This window comes from Lynx rufus, unplaced genomic scaffold, assembly GCF_022079265.1.
Source record: "Lynx rufus isolate CCGP_SWC_20201006 ecotype Redwood Valley unplaced genomic scaffold, mLynRuf1.p SCAF_9, whole genome shotgun sequence".
NCBI lineage: Eukaryota > Metazoa > Chordata > Mammalia > Carnivora > Felidae > Lynx > Lynx rufus.
The window spans coordinates 17,137,380-17,155,733 of NW_025814897.1; the positions used below are offsets into that span (position 1 = coordinate 17,137,380).

The following is an 18,354-nucleotide window of genomic DNA, read 5'->3' on the forward strand; positions in this document are numbered from 1 at the left end:
TCCCTGCACCCAGCCCCGCTCCCCCCACCCCTGGAGATGTAGGGCTGGGTCTCTTGGAGAGACCTGGCAGGGGACAGAAGATAAAGCTCCCCATCTCTTCTCTGACACGGCAGGCGATAACTGTTGGCTTTCCTCTCCAAAAGACCACAGGAGGCGAACTGGCAGGAAGGAGCAGGGCAGCAGGGAGTGGGCAAGAAGGGGGAAGGGAAGAAGCCTGAGCTGTGCTCGGCTGCTGTAGGGCAGCAGAGGCCTAAACTCAGGAAGGCAGGGACTCCGGCCAGCCCAGGGAGGGCCCTGCCTCCTCCCTGCCTGTGCCTGTAGAGGCCCAGCCTTCCCGCCTCTGCTGCCCACCAGTCTTCCCGGGTGTGGGTGCTACTTCCTGGCAGAGCCTGGGAGCTGGGGTGACATTTCAGGCAGGACGCTGACCGCCCCCCACCCCGGGAGGCAGGCTCTTGCAGGGGTCCGTGTCACTGTCCCAGAACCATGGGACCTGGGCACTGGCCAGAGGCTCCCTCCCCTTCACTACCGTGCTGGCCCATCTCTAGCTCTCCCCTGTCCCTGTGCCCCCAGCACGGCCACCGCAGGGAGACGAGCGACACAGGCAACAACGTTGTTTTAAACACTTTATTTATAAAAAAGTACATTTTTTTTCCCTCAGTACATTTTTCAACTCATCATTTTTTTTTTTATACAAGTAAAAGGGGGTGATGCAAACACCCCCTGGGTCAGAACCAGGAGAATCTGCTGGGTCGTCCCGGGACCAAAGACGAACACGGTGACGAAGAAACTGATGCCAAGGTAGCGCATCGCACTCGGAGGTGAGGGGTGGCAGCTTCTCCTGGATTTTGCTTCCATTTGTACAAAAAGAGAAAACCATTTTTTTTTCTTTTTTCCGGCCAAGAATCCCATTCCTCACAGCAGGAGTTAGAAGAACAGCACCGGGAGGCAGGGGGCTCGGCTGGGCCTTACGGTTGGGGCAACAGCAGCAGCAGCAGAGGCAAGGCCTCGGGAGCCCCTCACGGCACCCGTAGCCACAGCAGGTCTCTTTGTGGCCTGGGAGGGGCCCACGTGCTCCTTAGCAGGAGAGGGCTCCTGGTGGCTTCAGAGGTCTCTGTCTGGGCCCCTGTCCTCCCAGGCGGGTCACCCACATCCACCTAACACAGTTCCCGATTCCTCTGCTTGGAGGGTGGCAGAAAAATTATTGCACCAGTGACTTGGGCACATGGAGGGGGCTGATGGGGGGGGTGTACGCCCGGGAAACGAGGCCCCCGTGAGTCTCTCTTACGGCCCGAGCACTGGGAAATCACGTCTCTGCTGCGGGGCTTTCGGCAGGACCAGCCCGTTCCTCTGCCGTGTCTGCGCGTCTGTGCGTGTGCACCTGTCGGAGGGGAGCGTGCCCCGTGTGCGCGCAGACTGGGCCCGAGGGGGCCGCGCTTGCCTGCTCGTGGTCACCGATTCCCTGCTGCTGCTTTTCGGCTCCTTCTGATGAAAGGGGACTCAGGATGGTTCGGTTACACGTTAGAACAATATCAAAATCTTAAAGAAATAAGGGGAGCAGGGGAGCAGGGTCGGGGGCAAGAAGAGGGAGGGTAACAAGAGGCAGGGTGACAACGGGGGAGGCCTTGGCACAATGAATACCAAGTTTATTTCATCTCCAGCAAAGGCAGAAGGCTCAGCTCATGCTGGGGGCAAAAGGAGAAGCAAAAGATCCTCATCTCTCTGTCGGGCCAGACCTCCCCTTTGCCCGCTGGCTGCGTCTGTGGGCCCGGCGGCAGTGCCCACCTTCCCGCAAACTCGGGGCGCAGAAAGCCCCATCTCCGCATGCCCGAGCGCCGACCCCTGCCTGCCCCCGGCCTACCCTGGGCCCCTGAGGAGCGACCGCCCTGCCGGGTGTGCTGCTGCTGGACAAGGTAGGCAGGAGCCTCCCACGCGGCCCATGCGTGTGGCATGGACCCCATACTTTGTGCTTTGCTTGGGGGGAGGGCATGGAGGTGTCTCAACGGGGACTCAGGGCTTTGGCTGGGCCCAGGGGTCCTCCTAAGTACATCACATAATGAGGAATAGGGGGTGGCAGGAGGGAGACTTTCGGTTTCATGGTTTCAAGGGGTCAGAGAATGCCTCTATCAGGGAGGCCCCTGGGATTTCCTCCTGCCAGGGGGTGCGGGGGTGGGGGGCAGGAGACCAAGCAGAGGGGCCAGAGTGCCGTGAGGTGGAATGGGGCAGTGATGTAATATGGAAAAGGTCCTCTGCCCTGGGGTGACACTAATACTGCTGAGAGAGGCAGCCCGGCTCCTCCACCCCTCTCTGCCCTGTGGCTTGAAAGACCCCAGAATTTTCTCCCCCATCTCCACCCAATGCCAAGAGGGGAGAGCTGCCCCAGGGCTGGCATGGCTTCAGACTTCTGCTACGTGGCTACTGGGCAGCCAGGGCTGGGGCTGGGGCAGTGGGGGCCGGGTGAGGGTGGCCCAGCTGGTGGGCCCAGGGACACCAGGGCAGAGACGGGGCTGGTGGGGGGGGTGGTTAATAGCAGCACCAGGGAGGGGAGGGGAGGGAGAGGGCTGGGGCCTGGGGCTCCCTTGGGAAGCCTATGGCAGGGTAGGTCAGTGCCCGTGGGGCACAGAGTGGTCTGCTTCCCTCCCCCCGCAACACTTGCCATCCCACAGAGCCCCTGATGGCCTGGGTTAACCGGAACCCTAATGGGCAGGCATGAGCCTGCTCTCCCATCCCAGGGTCTTTCCTATCTAGAGTGCCCGGGGGGGACCGGGGTGGGCAGATGAAGGAACTGAGGCACTTTGAGCTGGGGGAACTGAGAGAGCTGGGAGGGGCCTGTCCCCCACTGTACAGACAGGAAACCCTCGTCTTGGGTGACGGATGGGCCCCGGAGCCCCATTCAAGGAGGGAATCTGTAACTCAAAGGGAAAGCTTCCCAAGGTCCCTCCCACCCCATCCCAGAACGGAGACCAGGGACAGCTGAGCGGGGAGTGGAGAGCAGGGAGCAGGAGCTGCAGAACCGGGATTCCTGGCTCCCCCATGCCCCTTGCACTTTCTGGCAAGCCCAGAACATCTGCATTGGCCTTGGCGGGTGAGCCACCACCTACACTCTTCAGCATCTGTGTCTGCAAAGCTTCTACCCGGTGGACTCCCTTCCCCGTGCCCTCCATGGTGGTGCTCAGTCACCTGTGACTCCCAGACAGCCTAGGGACCCCCTGCCCTGACTCCCCAGGAGAATCCAGACAGAGTTGCTAGCACGTGATAGAGAAGGGAGAAATCTGAGAACCTCCCGTGCTGAAAGAAGCAATTTAGGGCCAGCCTGAGCTCCTAGGGTGGAGGCTCCAGGGGGCCCTGGTCTCTGCCGTCCCTGGAGGCTTCCGAAGGCTGTCCCCATCCTCAGCTGGGAGGGAAGAGGTGGGGCAGGGAGGGGTGGGCCTCGGGCAGTGTCCGGCCGGGGAGGGCCTGTGACCCCAGGGGAACGAGGGGCAGACACGAGTGGTGAGTGTGCATGTGGGTGCGTGTATGCGTTGGTGGAGGCGTACGGGAAGTGTGGGCCACCTAAAGTCCCACTATGTGGGGAGCAGATAGGGGTCAAGAGGACAGACACACCAGAGCTGGGCCAACTTCACTCTCTGCTGGCCAATGAGGACAAAAAGTGTAAAACCAACCTCACCAGGAGAACATACTGCCCAAGGCCCCCCCCGTAGGGACCTCGATTCGATTCGCTTAACAAACAAGACAACCCTGGGTGCTTTGGAGAAGCCTCTCCCTGTCTCCTGGGTGCAACGACTGTCTAGAGCGGGGTCCCCAGCTCCTGGCTGCTCGTGGCAAGGGGTGTGGGCTCCCCCTCCCTGGGAGAAGAAGAGCGGCATCCGGGGGTGGCTTGGGGCTTTTCCTCTCGGAGCCCCTCAGCCCTCCACCCCCAGTGGAAAGAACACAAATTCCAGTGTCGGGGGGCCGGGGAGGGCTGGCTCCCCAAACCCTGGAGGGACGCCCAGGTACACAAGACGAGAACAGGGCTCCCCACAGAGAGGGCAGGCGGTGGGGGGAGGGCGGGGGGCGGGTGGTGGCGGTGGTCAGGGGAGGGAAGGTACAGCGACACCAAAGCCACAGTGAACACAACACCACGGGGAGGGCGGGGGACAGGGAGGAAATCAAAACAAAGCCAGGTCGTGTCTGCCCTGGGCTCCCCGCTCCCCGGCAGCGTGGGGCTGGCTTTGGGCAGCCGGGCGAGTCTCTGTCGAGCTCCTGGAGGAGTGGGCGAGTGGGGGAGGGCAGGGGGCGTGCGGGTGGGGGCCGGGGAGAAAGGGGAGCCGACAGAGGCTCCGGAGAGGGAGGCTACACGTACCACTCCTTCTTGGAAATGAAAGACCCGTCGTTCTGAGAAACCATGTTCTCGGCCAAGTCCAGCTGCTCAGGGTCATACTGGTAGCCCAGAGTCCGGTCCCCGTAGCCGTCCTGACGGGCCTCTGCCTCATCCACCGTGAAGTAGGGCCGCTTGGCGTCCTCGTCGTATTTGGGGTGGGGGCCGCCCACCTTGCGCTCGCCCCCTCCGCCGCCCTCCTCCTCCTCTTCTTCCTCGTAGCTGCTCCCGCCCAGGGGGCCAGCCTTCTTCTCATCGTCCGAGTCATCAGGGTACTGCAGGTTCTGGGCCATGGGCGGGTGGTGCTGGGGGATGCCCGCCTTGCTGTAGCCGTTGCCATACACGTGTTTCTTGGTGCTGTAGTCGCCCTTGAAGGTGTGCCTGCGCCGGCGCAGGGCGACCACGATCCCGCCGACCACGATCACCACCAGCAGGATGCTACCCGCCACGCCCCCAATGATGGCCGTGGGCACCGGCCCGGCGCGCCGCCCGTGCTCGGGAGGAGACGGGGTGTAGGGGAATTCTGGGTGAGGAAAAGACACGGAGGGGGACAGTGTCAGTGACTGCTCCTGGGGGTGGGGGCGTCAGCAGGGATGGCAGGGAGGGAGCGAGGCAGGGGATGGAAAGGCCAGGAAGTGGGCCCAAGGCCCAAGGGCGGCTCCGGTTCCACAGGCCCCACGGTGCCCCAGCCCTCCAGTGCGCCGCAGTATTGTGGCTGAAGCGGGCGAAGAGGCAGAGAGTCCCGGAGCCCCGGAGGCTCCATGCTGGCTTTCTCCTTGGTTGTGGTGCCAGCCTGGATCACCCCCATTAGTGGAGCCCACCGTGGACCCAGTGTCCCCTAGGTGCCAGTCACCATCACAGCACCTTGAGAAACAAGTATGCTGTTAATTTCTAGCCAATGCACCAGGCAACACGTCTTAGGTTAAATAGCTTGCCTGTGGCCACCAGCCAGTGACTGACATTGGTTCTCTTGCACGGAAACCCTGTGCAAACGTCCCCACTGCCCCTCTGTCCGACGCCTGCTGGTCACTGGGTGCCCCATGCCTGATTTCACCTGCTCCCAGGGCACGGGGAAGAGGGCGGGTTCCCAGGCTGGCCCCATAGATGCCCTGTGAGTGCCAGAAACCAGGGCTGTGGCTCTCGGCTGCGGTCTGGCCCTGAAGGGCAAGGTGGGTGCCAGGGGTGCTGCCAGCCTGGGCTGTGAGCAAAAGACACTCAGCATAGCTGTGCAGAGAGGGGGCACGAGCGCACGTGAGTTCACGGCCACGATGATGAGTGGCGTCACCAGGGAGCGCGTGCCCGGGCACACCCTGGCCCGTCACGGCGAGCCTGCATACCTGTGCTGGTGCGATGAACGTATGTATACGAACATGTGCGCGCTGAGGACAGGGTGGAAACAAGAAAGCAGGAAAGGTGGAAAGGAGGGAAAGGAAGTAGGTGGGAGGGAGGGAAGGCTGGGTGGGTGACTGCCCGCGCTGTGGTCAATGCTGCCCGGAGGGGAGACTGAGGGAGGCGGTTCCCAGCACCACCACAGGGTGGCACCGGAGACCACGGTTGGCCCCGGTCAGGAGGCACAGGTGGGCAGGTTTTCCAGAGAACCTGGGAGGGCTGCTGGGCTATTCTAGGCCCTCCTCTCTTTAGGCCAGGGTAAAGGTGTATGGTTTGGGCATTTGTTCCGGTCCCTGGGAATCGGTTTCTGCCAGCTCACTCCCTGATTGAGCATCACTCATTCCAAGGGAATCCTGCTCCTCCTATGGGCCCACTCCCTCCTCCCAGAGGTAAAGCCGGCCCACTCCGGCCATGTGTGTGAGTGGGTGGGGTGCTGGCAGCAGCAGGCAAGAGCAGGGCAGAGGCTCTAGAAGAGAAGAGGAAAGGACTTCCGGGAGTCCAGGCTGGAAGGGCTGATGAAATCACAGGGGCCCCGACAAGGGGAGGCGATTTGCCTGCAGTCACATGGCTGAGCAGGGACCACCCAGATGCTCCCGTTCCCGGCCTCTCCACATGCAGGAGTTGGCAGAGAAACACAACCACTTGTCACCACTGTGTCCTCAGTGTAGGTCACCGAGTGGCTGCCCAATAAATATTTATTGAATATTTGTCCTCACCGCTCACTTCAGAACGGTTTCCGTGGAACCTCAAACTTCTCCTGCTTCACCAGGTCTGTTTACTGCCTTTAAAAGGGCTGCACACCTGCTCCCCAGGAAGTGGGAGCTGCCTCCACAAGGCACACCCAAAAGGCAGCTAATAGGAACCTGGCCTCTTCCATACTTTCTACCCGTCTGCTCCCTCTTCAGTTCTCACCCCATATCTGAGTGCTCTCTCCTCTGTACAACTGCCTCATTGCTTCACCCATATACCCACCCATCCACTAATCTGTCCATCCATCTATCCATCCACCCAACCACCCACCTGTCCACTTATCCATCCATCTATCCATCCATCCACTCACTCATCTATCTATCCATCCATCCATCCATCCACCCACCCATCTATCTATCCACCCATCCATCTACCCAACCATCCACTGATCCATCCACCCATCCACCCACACACCTACCCATACATCTATCCCCCCACCCATCCCCCCACCCATCTACCCATCTGTCCATCCATCCACCTATCCACCCATGTACCCATCTACCAATCCATTCGTCCATCCACCTATCCAATCAACAATCCTCTATGGAACATCTATTTTGCTAGTCACAGGATACAAAAAACTCACAGCCTATCTGGGGAACCAAATGACACCCTTAGGGATAAAGCCGCCTGCAGACAATCAAAGACAGTGGCAGAGAAGTGCCTCAGGAATGCAGGGGAAAGAGGGCACTGTGGCCTGGAGTTAGAAAATGTTTCTCAGAAAGACTTAAGCCAAGCCTTGAAGGATGGCAAGGACTTGGAGAGGCCAAGAGAATAAGAAAGGTCTCCAAATGGAGGGAACTCCGTTTCCTTTCAAGTCTTTCCATCAAATCTTGTTGACTTCTCCTATTCAATTTCTTACCACTTCATGCCAGGTTTTACTGTAGATTCCTGAATCTCCCACCTTCATTTGGTCTCTGTTCTCTTTCAGTCACCATCCACAGTCACCAGGTTAATTTCCATTGCGTACGCACTGCCACTCCCTTTCTCAAAGACTAGCAATAACGTCCCTCCCCACTGCCTGCTGGACCACGCCAGTCTGGGCTTCAGAGCTTTCATCATGCCACTTGATCTTGGCCTTGGCTAACTCACCATCCTTGCTGTCCAAGTTGATTCTTTCCTTCAAGCCTTTGCTCCTGCTGTTCACTCTGCCAGGAATGCCCTTCCTCATCCCCTCGTGCCCATTTCCGTTCTTCAGTCCTGTCTTTGTGCAGCCTGGCCTTCTCCAGCTCACACTTCCCTGTTCCCTGTTGAACTTCTATATATTAATGGTCTACGCATCTCATTCTAGTAGAAACAATACCCAATTCCATTCCATTTGTCATATACTGATATATGATGGTAAAGCCTCTGATGAAACACCCTGTAGTAAATGCAAATCAGGATCCACCACAATTGGCTCTGGTCCTTCCACCAGTTTTCAAATGGCTAAAGTTCTCTCCTGAAGGAGCGAGGAGAAGAGCTGGGGAAATGGCGGACTCATGATAATTTGGGACTGCTTCCATTCAATGTGTTACAGTTGTGTGCAGTAGAAGTTCCATTACATTTATTCTTACGCTTTTTGCGCCAGCAGAGACCCAATGAAAATAAAGCTCTCCTATGTTTTATTTGACTAGATTGAAGTTTTTGGCCCCCACTAATCACAGTATGGTAGTTTACTACCCGTTTCATGGGCGTGGCTTGTGTCCCAAATTAGTGTATAAGTTTGAATTTAAAGTAAATCTAGAGTGTGACCATTTCCCACCATCACCACCTCTCTAATCCATGCTACCATCATCGGTCACCTGGATTATTGTAGTAATTGCCTAACCGGCTTCCCCGATTCTACCTTTTGCCTCTATAGATGATCTTGAATCAGGAGCCACAGAGATCCTGTTAAGTCTGAAGAGCTTCAAATGCTCTACGTGACCTGTGCCTCTGCTCTCCACCTCTGATTCCATCTCTTGCTTTCCTCCTGGCTCACTCTGCTCCAAACTTCCTCAGGGCCTTTGCACCGGCTGCTCTCCACCCCGGAAGACTCTGCTCCCATGTCTCAGGTTACTCCTTCACCTCCTTCAGGGCCTGGATCAAACTTCTCATTGACATCACCTTCTCACCAACGCCTCCCCTGACTGCCCTGTTTAAAACCACAGCTCACAAACCCCACCCCTGTACTTGTGACCCCTTGACCTTGCTCTTTTGTCCAAGTCGCCTTCAAAATGACTATGTAACTTTTCAAATGTATTCTATCTGTTTGCTGTCTGTCCTCCTTCTGTGCTAAAACATAGACTCCAGAGGGACAGGGACAGGCCACTGCCTGGCATGTGGCCGGAGTTCAAGAACATCTGTTGAATGAATTGTGTCACGGCAAAGCTTGTCTTAGAGCTGAGCCTCTGGGTCCCCCTCTAGGTCCTTCTGTTTCACTTTTCTTCCCCAAGTCCTAAGGGAGTTTACTCTTCCCTGGGGTTCTTTTGGGACCAAAGGGAACCCTGGTTATCTGCTTTAGGGCCAGGTCTGCCTAGAGGTAGACAAATGGCTGAGATGACTGTCCAGCATTGCAGACTTCCGTGTGAAGATGCCATATGGGGACCTCATTCATCTGCGAGGAGAGGCGGCTGCTTGGTGTGGAATGAAGCACCCGCCCGCCCCCTCTGTCCTTCCAGCTGTCACGGTCAGCTAGTAGTTCCTGGGGCACCAGAAGCAGAGCCTCAAGGGCCTCTGCTGGCCGGGGAGAGAAGAGCTGGGTGGTGGGGTCTCACGGGCCTCCCTCACATCATCTTACAAAGCGGGCAGCTCAGCCCCCTTTCCTGAAGGACTGCAGCCTCCACTCTGGGATGGCAGGCTGGCCGGGACCCTGGGGGCAGTGGGAGCTCTGCATTCCTTTGGGGCCAAGGTTTCCTGACTGGGACGGGTGGGCTGGTACAGGGGCTTTGGATGGATCTGAGGTGGAGGGCAGGTTAGGGTTTATGGTCTGGTTCCGGGATCTGGAGGAGTTTTAGCGTCAAAGAGGATGTTTGGGCTTGCTTCTAGAACCAACGCCTGGTGCTTCCTCAGGCAGGCGGGAAATGCTCTAGCATCATGGGATGAGGCCGGGAAGCTGCTGGAACTACAGCTCCCAGTGTGCAGTGCAGGGGCCGCAGGGAGAGTGGGAAGGCCCGGGGTCAGACAGCTGCAGCAGCTGTGTAGGCCACGGGGCAGGGCCTCGTCACGCCGGAGCAGGACCGAATCCTCCCAGGGGCGCAGACACAGCTGTCTGTCCAGGGGCTCCCCGACACACCCTGCCATCCGCCCGCCCGCAGAAAGGCACGTTTGCCCATGGCACAGCCAGGGTTCCCGTGTGCCCACTCGGCCTGCACATAGGCGCTCGTCTGCTTGCGTTTACACGCTCAGAGGCATGCGCCCTCCGTCCCAAAAGGACCCCGAAGCCCCACCAACACGCGGTCACAGGAACACCCGGTCTAAGAGGGAGGAGCCCTGTTACCTTCACCTTCAAGTGGTTGTCCCCAGTGGATGAACCTGGGGCTTCCCGGAAATGGGAACTGGGCCAGACGCTTGCACCACAGTGGCCTCCCTGCTCTGCTCCTAGAGCGGCCTGGATACTCTTTTCCCAACAGCCCCCGTCCCAGGGATAGATGCTGCCCCATTTGGCCTCTTTCATCTGGTCAAGGCCGTACCCTGAGCGCCCCTCCCCACCTTTCACATTACCCCTGGAGGGAGAAGGGAAGGAAGCTCACTGGGTTGTTTTGTGACTGTTGGGCTAACCCCATGAAACTGCTCTCAGTACTCAGATCTCAAAAATGGGCCTGTGTGAGGGCCCCGGGCCCCATGGACACGTCCACGCCAATTCTGGGGAGTCTGTCTCTTCGTCCTCATGACCACAGCCGAGGCCTGTTGCTTCCTCACTGTACAGCCCCTCCCAAACGCTTGGTCTAAACCACCTGCCTCTCTGCTGAGAACCCTTGAGAGGCTCCCCTTTGGCGACACAGAGAAAGCCCCACTCCTTCCAGTGCTCCCACCATTCTCCTCCCACAAGCTTCCCCTGCCTGGGGACCCCCACCCTCCATCACTGCCCACTCATCCTTGTAGGAACAACTCAAATGCCACCTTCTCCAGGGTCCGGGGCCCTGAGAAGCCTGTGCAGGTGCAGTGCCCCGCACACGTGTGCCCTGCACACGCACGTGTCTCTGGCACACACCCTGCGGCCCGCCTCCTCCCACCCCTGCCCCGGCTTCTCTTCATTTTCCTCTCCAGATGCGCCCAGGGCAAAGCTATTACCCGAACGGATGGCCAGAATGAAAAATTAAATTTCCACTTATCCGTCTCGCTGATGCATTCCCTCCTGACCAGTGGGGCTTGGAGCACAGGGCATGGCTGTGCCCCCACAGTGGGCCCCCAGAGAACGTGATAGGCACCAGCTGATGTAGGACAAGGGCCGGTGGTGTCAGCGGCTGCTCGGAGATTGTCCGTGAGCACCAGAACACATGGCTGTGAAAAGGCTCAGGCTTCCCGGCTGAGCCGTCTTGCGGGCCCGAGAGGTCCTCCCTCGGGAGGGCCGGCTAAACGGCTCCCGGGCCCATCAGTGATTCGGTGGGCACCACGCGTCCCTGGCCTCTGCCTAACTGGGCTGTCAACAAGAGTGTCCTCATGCAAGTCACCTGCGTGTGACTTTGCTTACCAGCCCTGTCTCTCTCTGTGCCTCCGGGGAGCACGGGAGGCTATGCCGCATGCGTCTTCCAGCTGGAGCCCTGGGCAGCTTGGCCCGCCTGCCCACAGGCCAGCTAGGCCTGACCACAGATCCCACGCAGGGCATCCCACTGCTGCCATCAGCCCCAAGGAGACGGCCCGCCTCCACGGCTGGCTTCGCGTCCTCCCTTTCCTCTCTTCTCTTTGGCCTGGGCCTGGGAAGTGCCCCCTTCCCTTCCTCCCTGCTCCTGGATGCCATTGAGTCCCTGATGAGCAGCGTGCATTCACAGTCATCCTGCCTCCTCTCGAGCTTTGGGAGAAGGGAGGCCCCGACTTAGCTGGGTAGCGCCACCTGGCCCCATTAGCCTAGAAGGGCCTCTGGCTGGTCCACTCATGCCAGGGGTAGGATCACGGGAGATCACTGCTCCCGTTTCTTGGCCCCCTCCCCTGACTTCCCAGTCAGCAGTGTCTCCAGCCAGCGGAGTATGCATCTGGCCTGAGATAAGTATATGATCTCTGCCATACAGACTGGGAAGCTGAGACTCTGAGACGTGAAAGCGACACAGCCAGGAAGAACCGCTACGTGACCACACTCAGGCCAAGTCTGACATGGCCCCCGTACGACATGCCTCCCTGTGGCGTGGTTATGCTCCCTTATGAATACTCCTCATCCCTGTCTGTCCCATGGCCCCACTGCCAGAGCTCGGGCACCCGTGAGGCTCTTACTGAGATTTGCCCAAATTCTCTCCAGGAGGAGAGAAGTCTGTGCTTCTGGCCCTCCCCCTCCCCACCGCCCCCAACCCTAGCCTGGAGGACGGGCTGCCGTAGCTTTTCCCAGGCTCCACCTCGGACGCTTCTACTACTTCTGGTTCACGGGCAGGGAGTTGACCAGTGTGAGAGCCACAGGCAGGGAGTTGAAGAAAACAGCAATCAACAAGTGACTCCACCTCCCTGGTGAGAGTGGGACGGAACGGCCCCGAGTGTGACTGCACAGGTAGGTGCAGACCCTGGACGGCTCCTTTTGCCGCTGTGCCTCGGATGGACCCACACATGAGGTCTCCTACTTCTGGGACGCGGGCCCGGAGCCGATGTGTCTGTAGGGCTTGCCCAAGTCCTGTGCCTGGAGTCCAGCAACCACTGCCCAACTTCCCAGACTCCGCAGCCCGGCTCAACATCTCCCTGAGGTCACTTCCTGTCCATCCCCCCAGCCGCATGACACCCCTGCCCGTCCCAGGTGTTTCTTTCTGTCACTTTCTTTTCCTGCAACTACCTCAGCCACAATGTTAAAGACACTCCCTCTTCTGGCTGTGAAGCTGTGATGGCAAGTTTACCTCTCTCTTGGCTTGTTTTGATCCTCCCATTAATAATGATAATGACAGGGGCCAAGATAATGATCATAGAGCAGGGGCCATTTATTGACAGGCTGGTCTGCACTAGGTCCTTGGCCCACATTACGTACATTCCGACAAGAAGCTTTCAAGGCATCTCGAATTATGCCCATTTTCCGAGGAGCACTTGTCCACGTCCCTGCTGTCTGACATTAAAACCCATGCTCCCTTCATGGCCCACATGAAGGCTCCCCCAGGACATCCTAGCTCTTTGCTCCCTTTGCCCTGAGAGGGTCAGGCGGCCGAATCTCTTCATCTGCACCGACACAGAGAAAAATGCAGGGAAGACAGCAATTCAGGGCACACAACCACCATGGCTCTGGGCTGTCTCCTTGTGTTTCCTCCAGTGTCCCTGCTTGAGGACAGCCTCACCCTCCCGCCTGTCTGTGCGGGTTTCCTGAACTGCAGGAGCAAATGAGCTCCACCTCCAAGCCCAGCCCCACCAAGCCGGCATCACAGGACCTGGGCAGGCTCTAACACCTATCCCCCCACCGTTCCCCCACCCGCAACAGCACTTACTTCCTCTCTGCTGGAGCCTCTCTCTGATCCCTCTCTGATCGGGGGTCACCCTGTTTCACACACAGCCTCAACAGAGGAGAGAGAAAAGCAAAGCAAGACCAGTGGCCAGAGCTCAGGAGAGAACCAGAGAAGGCGAGACGGAAACTTGCTGCAGTGACCTAGCCCCAAAGGCAGAGCAGTGGGTGGGGAGAGGCAGGACAGGGGACAGCTTCCTACCTGTGATATTGACCTCCACCTGGCCCGAGCGGGTGCCGATGGGGTTGGTGGCCTCACACACGTAGGTCCCTGCCAGGCTGTAGTTGATAGGCCCCCTGAAGAAGAGGGTTCGGTTCTGGGCCTCCACGCCCTTGGGGAGAGAGCCATTCAGCCTGCAGGGATGGGGAGACATGGCAGTGGGTTATGACCCTCCAGCCCAGAAGCTTCCCCGGGTGTCACCCAGCCTCCAAGACTCCCAGCCCTCTTGCTGAGTTGATAGGCAGGGTCTGTCTTGGACGGAGTACCGACAATAACCACAACAATAATCTCTTGCGTTTGGCAGATTCCCATTATTCGGCGTCTCACGCTCATGTCCCAGCACTGAGATGTAGACAGGCCGGAAAGGGACTGGTCCCACTGAACAGACGAGAAGCTCTTTGAGTTCAGGGTCAAAGAACACAGCTAGTAAGTGACAGAACTGGGGCTCTAGCCAGGTCTTTGGCTCCTGGCACAGTGCTCTCCCAACTACGCCTGGTTCCTGGTGGTTGGTCGTTGGTTTCCTGGGTTGCTAGTTGATAATATAGCTGTTCGGGTTCTCACCCCAGATCTACTGAGGTTGAACCGCTGGGGCCACGGCTTGGAGATCTGTATCTTAACAAGCTGCTCAGGTGATGAGATGTGACCCATGTGGAGGAATCGTGCTCCGGTACACTATCTCATTTTCTTGCTGGGCATATCATAGGCCATTTTCCTGGGGGAGACACAGGGGAGCCTCCTCCTGATTTTCGATGTCACAAAGCTATTATTCTGTTGGACCTAGCAGCTCCCTGGTACACAGAGCCGAAACTGGTCACTTGTACCTTCAGATAACACTTCTGGCTCCAGAAAGTGGAGGGTGAGAACTAGCTAGGGCAGGCCAATGCCTTCTACTTCCAGGAAACAGAGTGTAGACAATGTGGGCAGCCATCTCCTGGCCATCCATGTCAACCCGCTTCCTGGCTTCCCCACATCCTCCTTTCTATGCGTCCCATCTAGCTTTTCTCTGGGAAGAACCTTGGCTCAGGCCATCAGAGCCGGTTGGAGGGGCAGACAGGACCCTTCGAGAGCCAGGCTCAAAGACTGTGAAGCCAAGAATGGCACGGCGGGGTACGGGGCAAGCACTCCACGGACGCAGGCATTCTGGGGTGACGGCTGCCCCCTCCTTGACAATCTGGGGGTGCTGGAGAGAAGGAACGGGAACAAAGAAAGATCTGGGATGCTCCAGAAAGCCAGCTTCCCTGGGGACACCTCGATAAAAATAAATACCGGGGGCTGGGGTGGGAGTGACTCAGACTGAATCACCAAAGGAGAACGACTAGATTCTTTATTAGGGGGAAGAAGGCAGGCGGTTGATGAGGGGATCCCCCTCTGGCAGAATGGTTTGTCCCACTGACCCTGATGCTGTCGTGGCTGGGGTCTCTCGCAGCCCCTCCCCTTCTGAGAATCCTGAACCAAGACCCTAACTTTCTCCCCACGTAATGCTCCTGGAGGTGGGGTGGGGTGCCTCCCTGTGACCAGCTAGGCACCCTGCAAGGCGACCAGCCAGCCCCAGAGCACTTACGTGGTCCAGTGGTAGTCGGTGGCAGGGGGGTTAGCATCGGCTTTGCACGTGAGCTTCACATCCGTCCGCTGCAGGTACCAGTTCCCATCAAACCCCTCGATGGTCACCTCGGGCTCGTCTGTGGGGCAAGGGATGATGTTTGAGAAGGGTGAGGTCAGGAGAGCAGGGCTTGGGGCGAGGGAGTGAGCCTCAGATGGGGCAGGGGTGGAAGGGGCAGTGACATGGAAAGAGCTGGAAGACGGGGAGAGAGGGGGGAGGACCCTCGGAGCAGAAGCAGCAAGGGAATGGAGGAAGGAGGAGGACAGATGGGCACAGGAAGGAGATGGGGAAAGGGGGGGGAGGACAACGCACCCCTGAAAAGAGAAAGGGAGGGAAAGGCTGGGGGGCGGGCAGGAGCAGAAAGGGGGCAAAGGAAGCAAAGGAAGAGAGATCGGAGCAAAGGAGGAGGGAGGGCTGGCAAGAGTGGGGCGGTAGGAGGGGACAGCAGCACCCCCCACCCCGAAACCCGCCTGTGCTGTGCCCTGCTCACATTGCACGTTGAGGGTGAGGCTTTCCCGGAAGCGGTCCATGTGGTAGTTGACGATGCAGGCCAGGGTCTGCTGGTGGGCTTCCCGGCTGGGCACCAGGCGGTAGCGGCTAATGACAGTCACCGTGCCGTTGGGGTTCCGGATCTCTTGGTACTCCGCCTCGCCCTTCAGGCGCGTTTCCCAGGACACCACGCTGGGAGGCTTCCCGTTGGCCGAGGTACAGGTGGCCACCAGGACCTTGTCATCCTGCCCCTTCTTGGCTCGAAGCACCGTCTGGGTGCCCTCTACCCAGTTGGTGGGTTTGGCTGCGGGGAAGCAGAGGGAGCCGTGGGGCTAGCGCTACGGCTTCAACCAAAGTGTGCTGGCCCAGGAGGTCACCCTGGCCATCCCTGCCTCTGAGCTGTGCCCAAAGCCCCTCCCAGCCCTTCTCATGGGGACTGCTTCCTGTCTAACCTGTGTCCTTCCTGCCCTACCTGGCACCCCCTTTGGTCAAGCGGAGGCCTTCCTGGAGTCTTGGCGTGCTCAAGGCTGGCGGCTCACGTGGCCCTTTTCCTTACCGTGGTGTCGGAAGCTTCTGCCTGCTTCCTGGTCACCCACAAAGTACCCTGTGGTGGGGCTTCCAACCCGAATCGTGACCCTCAGCTCTGTGCACAGCTAAGGCCTTGCACCCAATCCCGAGTGAGCTGTGGGACAGCCTGGCCGGAAGGGACCGGAAGCTTTGGGAGCATGCCAACCAAGGAGACTGTCTGGGGCCACCGAGGCACACGATGAGGGTGGCCAAGCCCCAGGCCACGGGCCTCTGCACGAGCAGGGAGGGGGTGGTGAGGCCAGCTTACCCATTACAGTGAGGTTGAGCTGGCTCTCTCGATTGCCGGCAGGGAAGGTGGCGAACTCGCAGATGTAGACGCCCTCGTCCTCCAGCTCAAGGCGGGAGAGGCGGATGGTGCCGTCGGTGAAAGAGGGCCGCAGGAATTCTACGCGCTCACGGTAGGGAGCCAGCACGGAGACGCCCATGGCGGGGTTGTAGATGGCCACATTCTGCTTGGAGCCGTTGGTGGCCTTCTGCCACGTGACCTGGGTGATCTTCACGCCGGGCAGCGGGTTGGCGAAGCTGCAGTGCAGGACCACGTCCGTGCCGATGAAACCGTACATGGAGTCGTTCACCTGGACCACCTGGGCGTGGGCGCCTGGTCAAAGGAGCCGGCGGGACTGGTCAGTGACAGGCACGGCCGCCCACACCCCCCCGCCCCCGACTCCCTGTGCGCTGCTCTTTTCTTTCTACCTCTTGTTACTCTTGATTCTGATCATAGGAACAAATAATTGCTTGTTACTAAAGCACTCTGGAGGATGCTGAAAAAGACCGTGATCCCCACCACTCAGAAGGATCACTGATCGTCTTGTAGGAAATCCCTTCTTTTATTTTTTTCTCGCTATATTAATTTCTCGATCTCCAGGTTTCTCTGCATAACCATCTTTTTTTTTAAGACGAAATCAGAATGATACCGTACGTATTGTTCCATAGCTGCCTTTTCGTCTAGCGATGCATTACCCATAGTGCTCCATTGGGCAGTAAATATATACCTGCACCCTTATTTATTTATTTTTTTTAATTTTTTTTTTTAACGTTTATTTATTTTTGGGACAGAGAGAGACAGAGCATGAACGGGGGAGGGGCAGAGAGAGAGGGAGATACAGAATCGGAAACAGGCTCCAGGCTCCGAGCCATCAGCCCAGAGCCCGACGCGGGGCTCGAACTCACGGACCGCGAGATCGTGACCTGGCTGAAGTCGGACGCTTAACCGACTGCGCCACCCAGGCGCCCCAAACACCCTTATTTTTAATAAGGGGCGGGAGTCGAATGCACTGCTTTCCCTAGGAGCCATCAACTGCCTCACCTTCCCGGGCCTCAGTTCCCTTCTGGCAAATGGGGCATAGAATCCAGTCCTCTACCTCACGGGGTTGCTGGGAGAACCAAATGAGACTAATGAGAAAGTGTCAGGAGGCAGGAGGCGCTGACCATGCGGGCTCACGGTGGCCACCATTATGCTCCCCACCATGGTCTTCTCCCTCAAGGCGGAATGCCCGTGCCCTGGGGTGCGCTGGCTCAGTCCCTCTCATGGGGCCCGGGCCACTCCTCAGAACATGCCATGTTTCCATGTTCCCTTCCTCTCTCTCTCCCTCCTCCTATCACTCCTAGACTCTTGCTCGTGCAGTTCCCTAGAAAGCCCTAGAAGGCTCTTCCCCCTCCTTCCCCTATGGATCTCCCACTCAGGCCACCTCCTTTGGGAAGCTTCCCAGATCTTCCCTGCACGTGTGAATCCAGCCACTTCTATCACAGATCTTTTCTGCCTCCGGATGTGGTTGTTCACGCCTGTGACTTCTCCGCCAGCACAGGGTCTGTGTCTTTCCCAGTCGCCCCAGCCCTAGTGCCCGGCCCAGCATCTGGCACACAGTAGGTACTCAGTAGATAGCTCTGGCCAGGCAGACTGCAACGGAACCCATGGGAATAGAGATTTGCAAGAAGGAGGGAGTGATCAGTGGCGTTGGATGAATGAATAAATTCCCCCCAGTCTCCTTACTGATTGCTTTGTTTCACTAGAATGGCTTGTTTGAGCTTTTCCCTGATCCTGAACGCAGGGCAGAGACCCTCCAGCGGGTCTCTCTGGCCCAGGCTCTTTCTTGACCTCTGTTATTGGCCACGCATCTGTACCCTTCATATTGTCGTATCCTTACTTCACTCAGTTTATTGAGCACCATCGATAATATCAATGCCGGGTCCCGTACTGACCTAGAGGCGGGGGGATGGCCTCAGTGGCTCCCCAAGGGAGTGGAAACTCGGGGCTCACCTCAGCCTCTGCATGGCGGAGGCACAAGAGCAGGGCACACTCCTCTGAGGGCTTGGAAGCCCATGATAGGTGGAGGCTGTCCCCCCCCCTCCCCTAAGGAGGGCACAGGCTGTGTCCCCAGGGT

General features: G+C 58.4%; 1 protein-coding gene across 1 annotated transcript in view; it reads right to left on the reverse strand.

The window, feature by feature from the left end:
- Positions 1-658: 658 nt before the first annotated feature.
- Positions 659-18,354, reverse strand: part of NECTIN1 (nectin cell adhesion molecule 1) — a 61,347-nt gene continuing 43,651 nt past the window's right edge. Inside the window, exons 2-6 of the mRNA XM_047072419.1 lie at positions 16,221-16,571; positions 15,387-15,689; positions 14,858-14,975; positions 13,279-13,430; positions 659-4,877 (exon numbers count right to left, since the gene is read on the reverse strand). Coding sequence (XP_046928375.1) covers positions 4,330-4,877; positions 13,279-13,430; positions 14,858-14,975; positions 15,387-15,689; positions 16,221-16,571 — 1,472 coding nt within the window. The 3' untranslated portion in view covers positions 659-4,329. The remainder of the gene's footprint in view (positions 4,878-13,278; positions 13,431-14,857; positions 14,976-15,386; positions 15,690-16,220; positions 16,572-18,354) is intronic.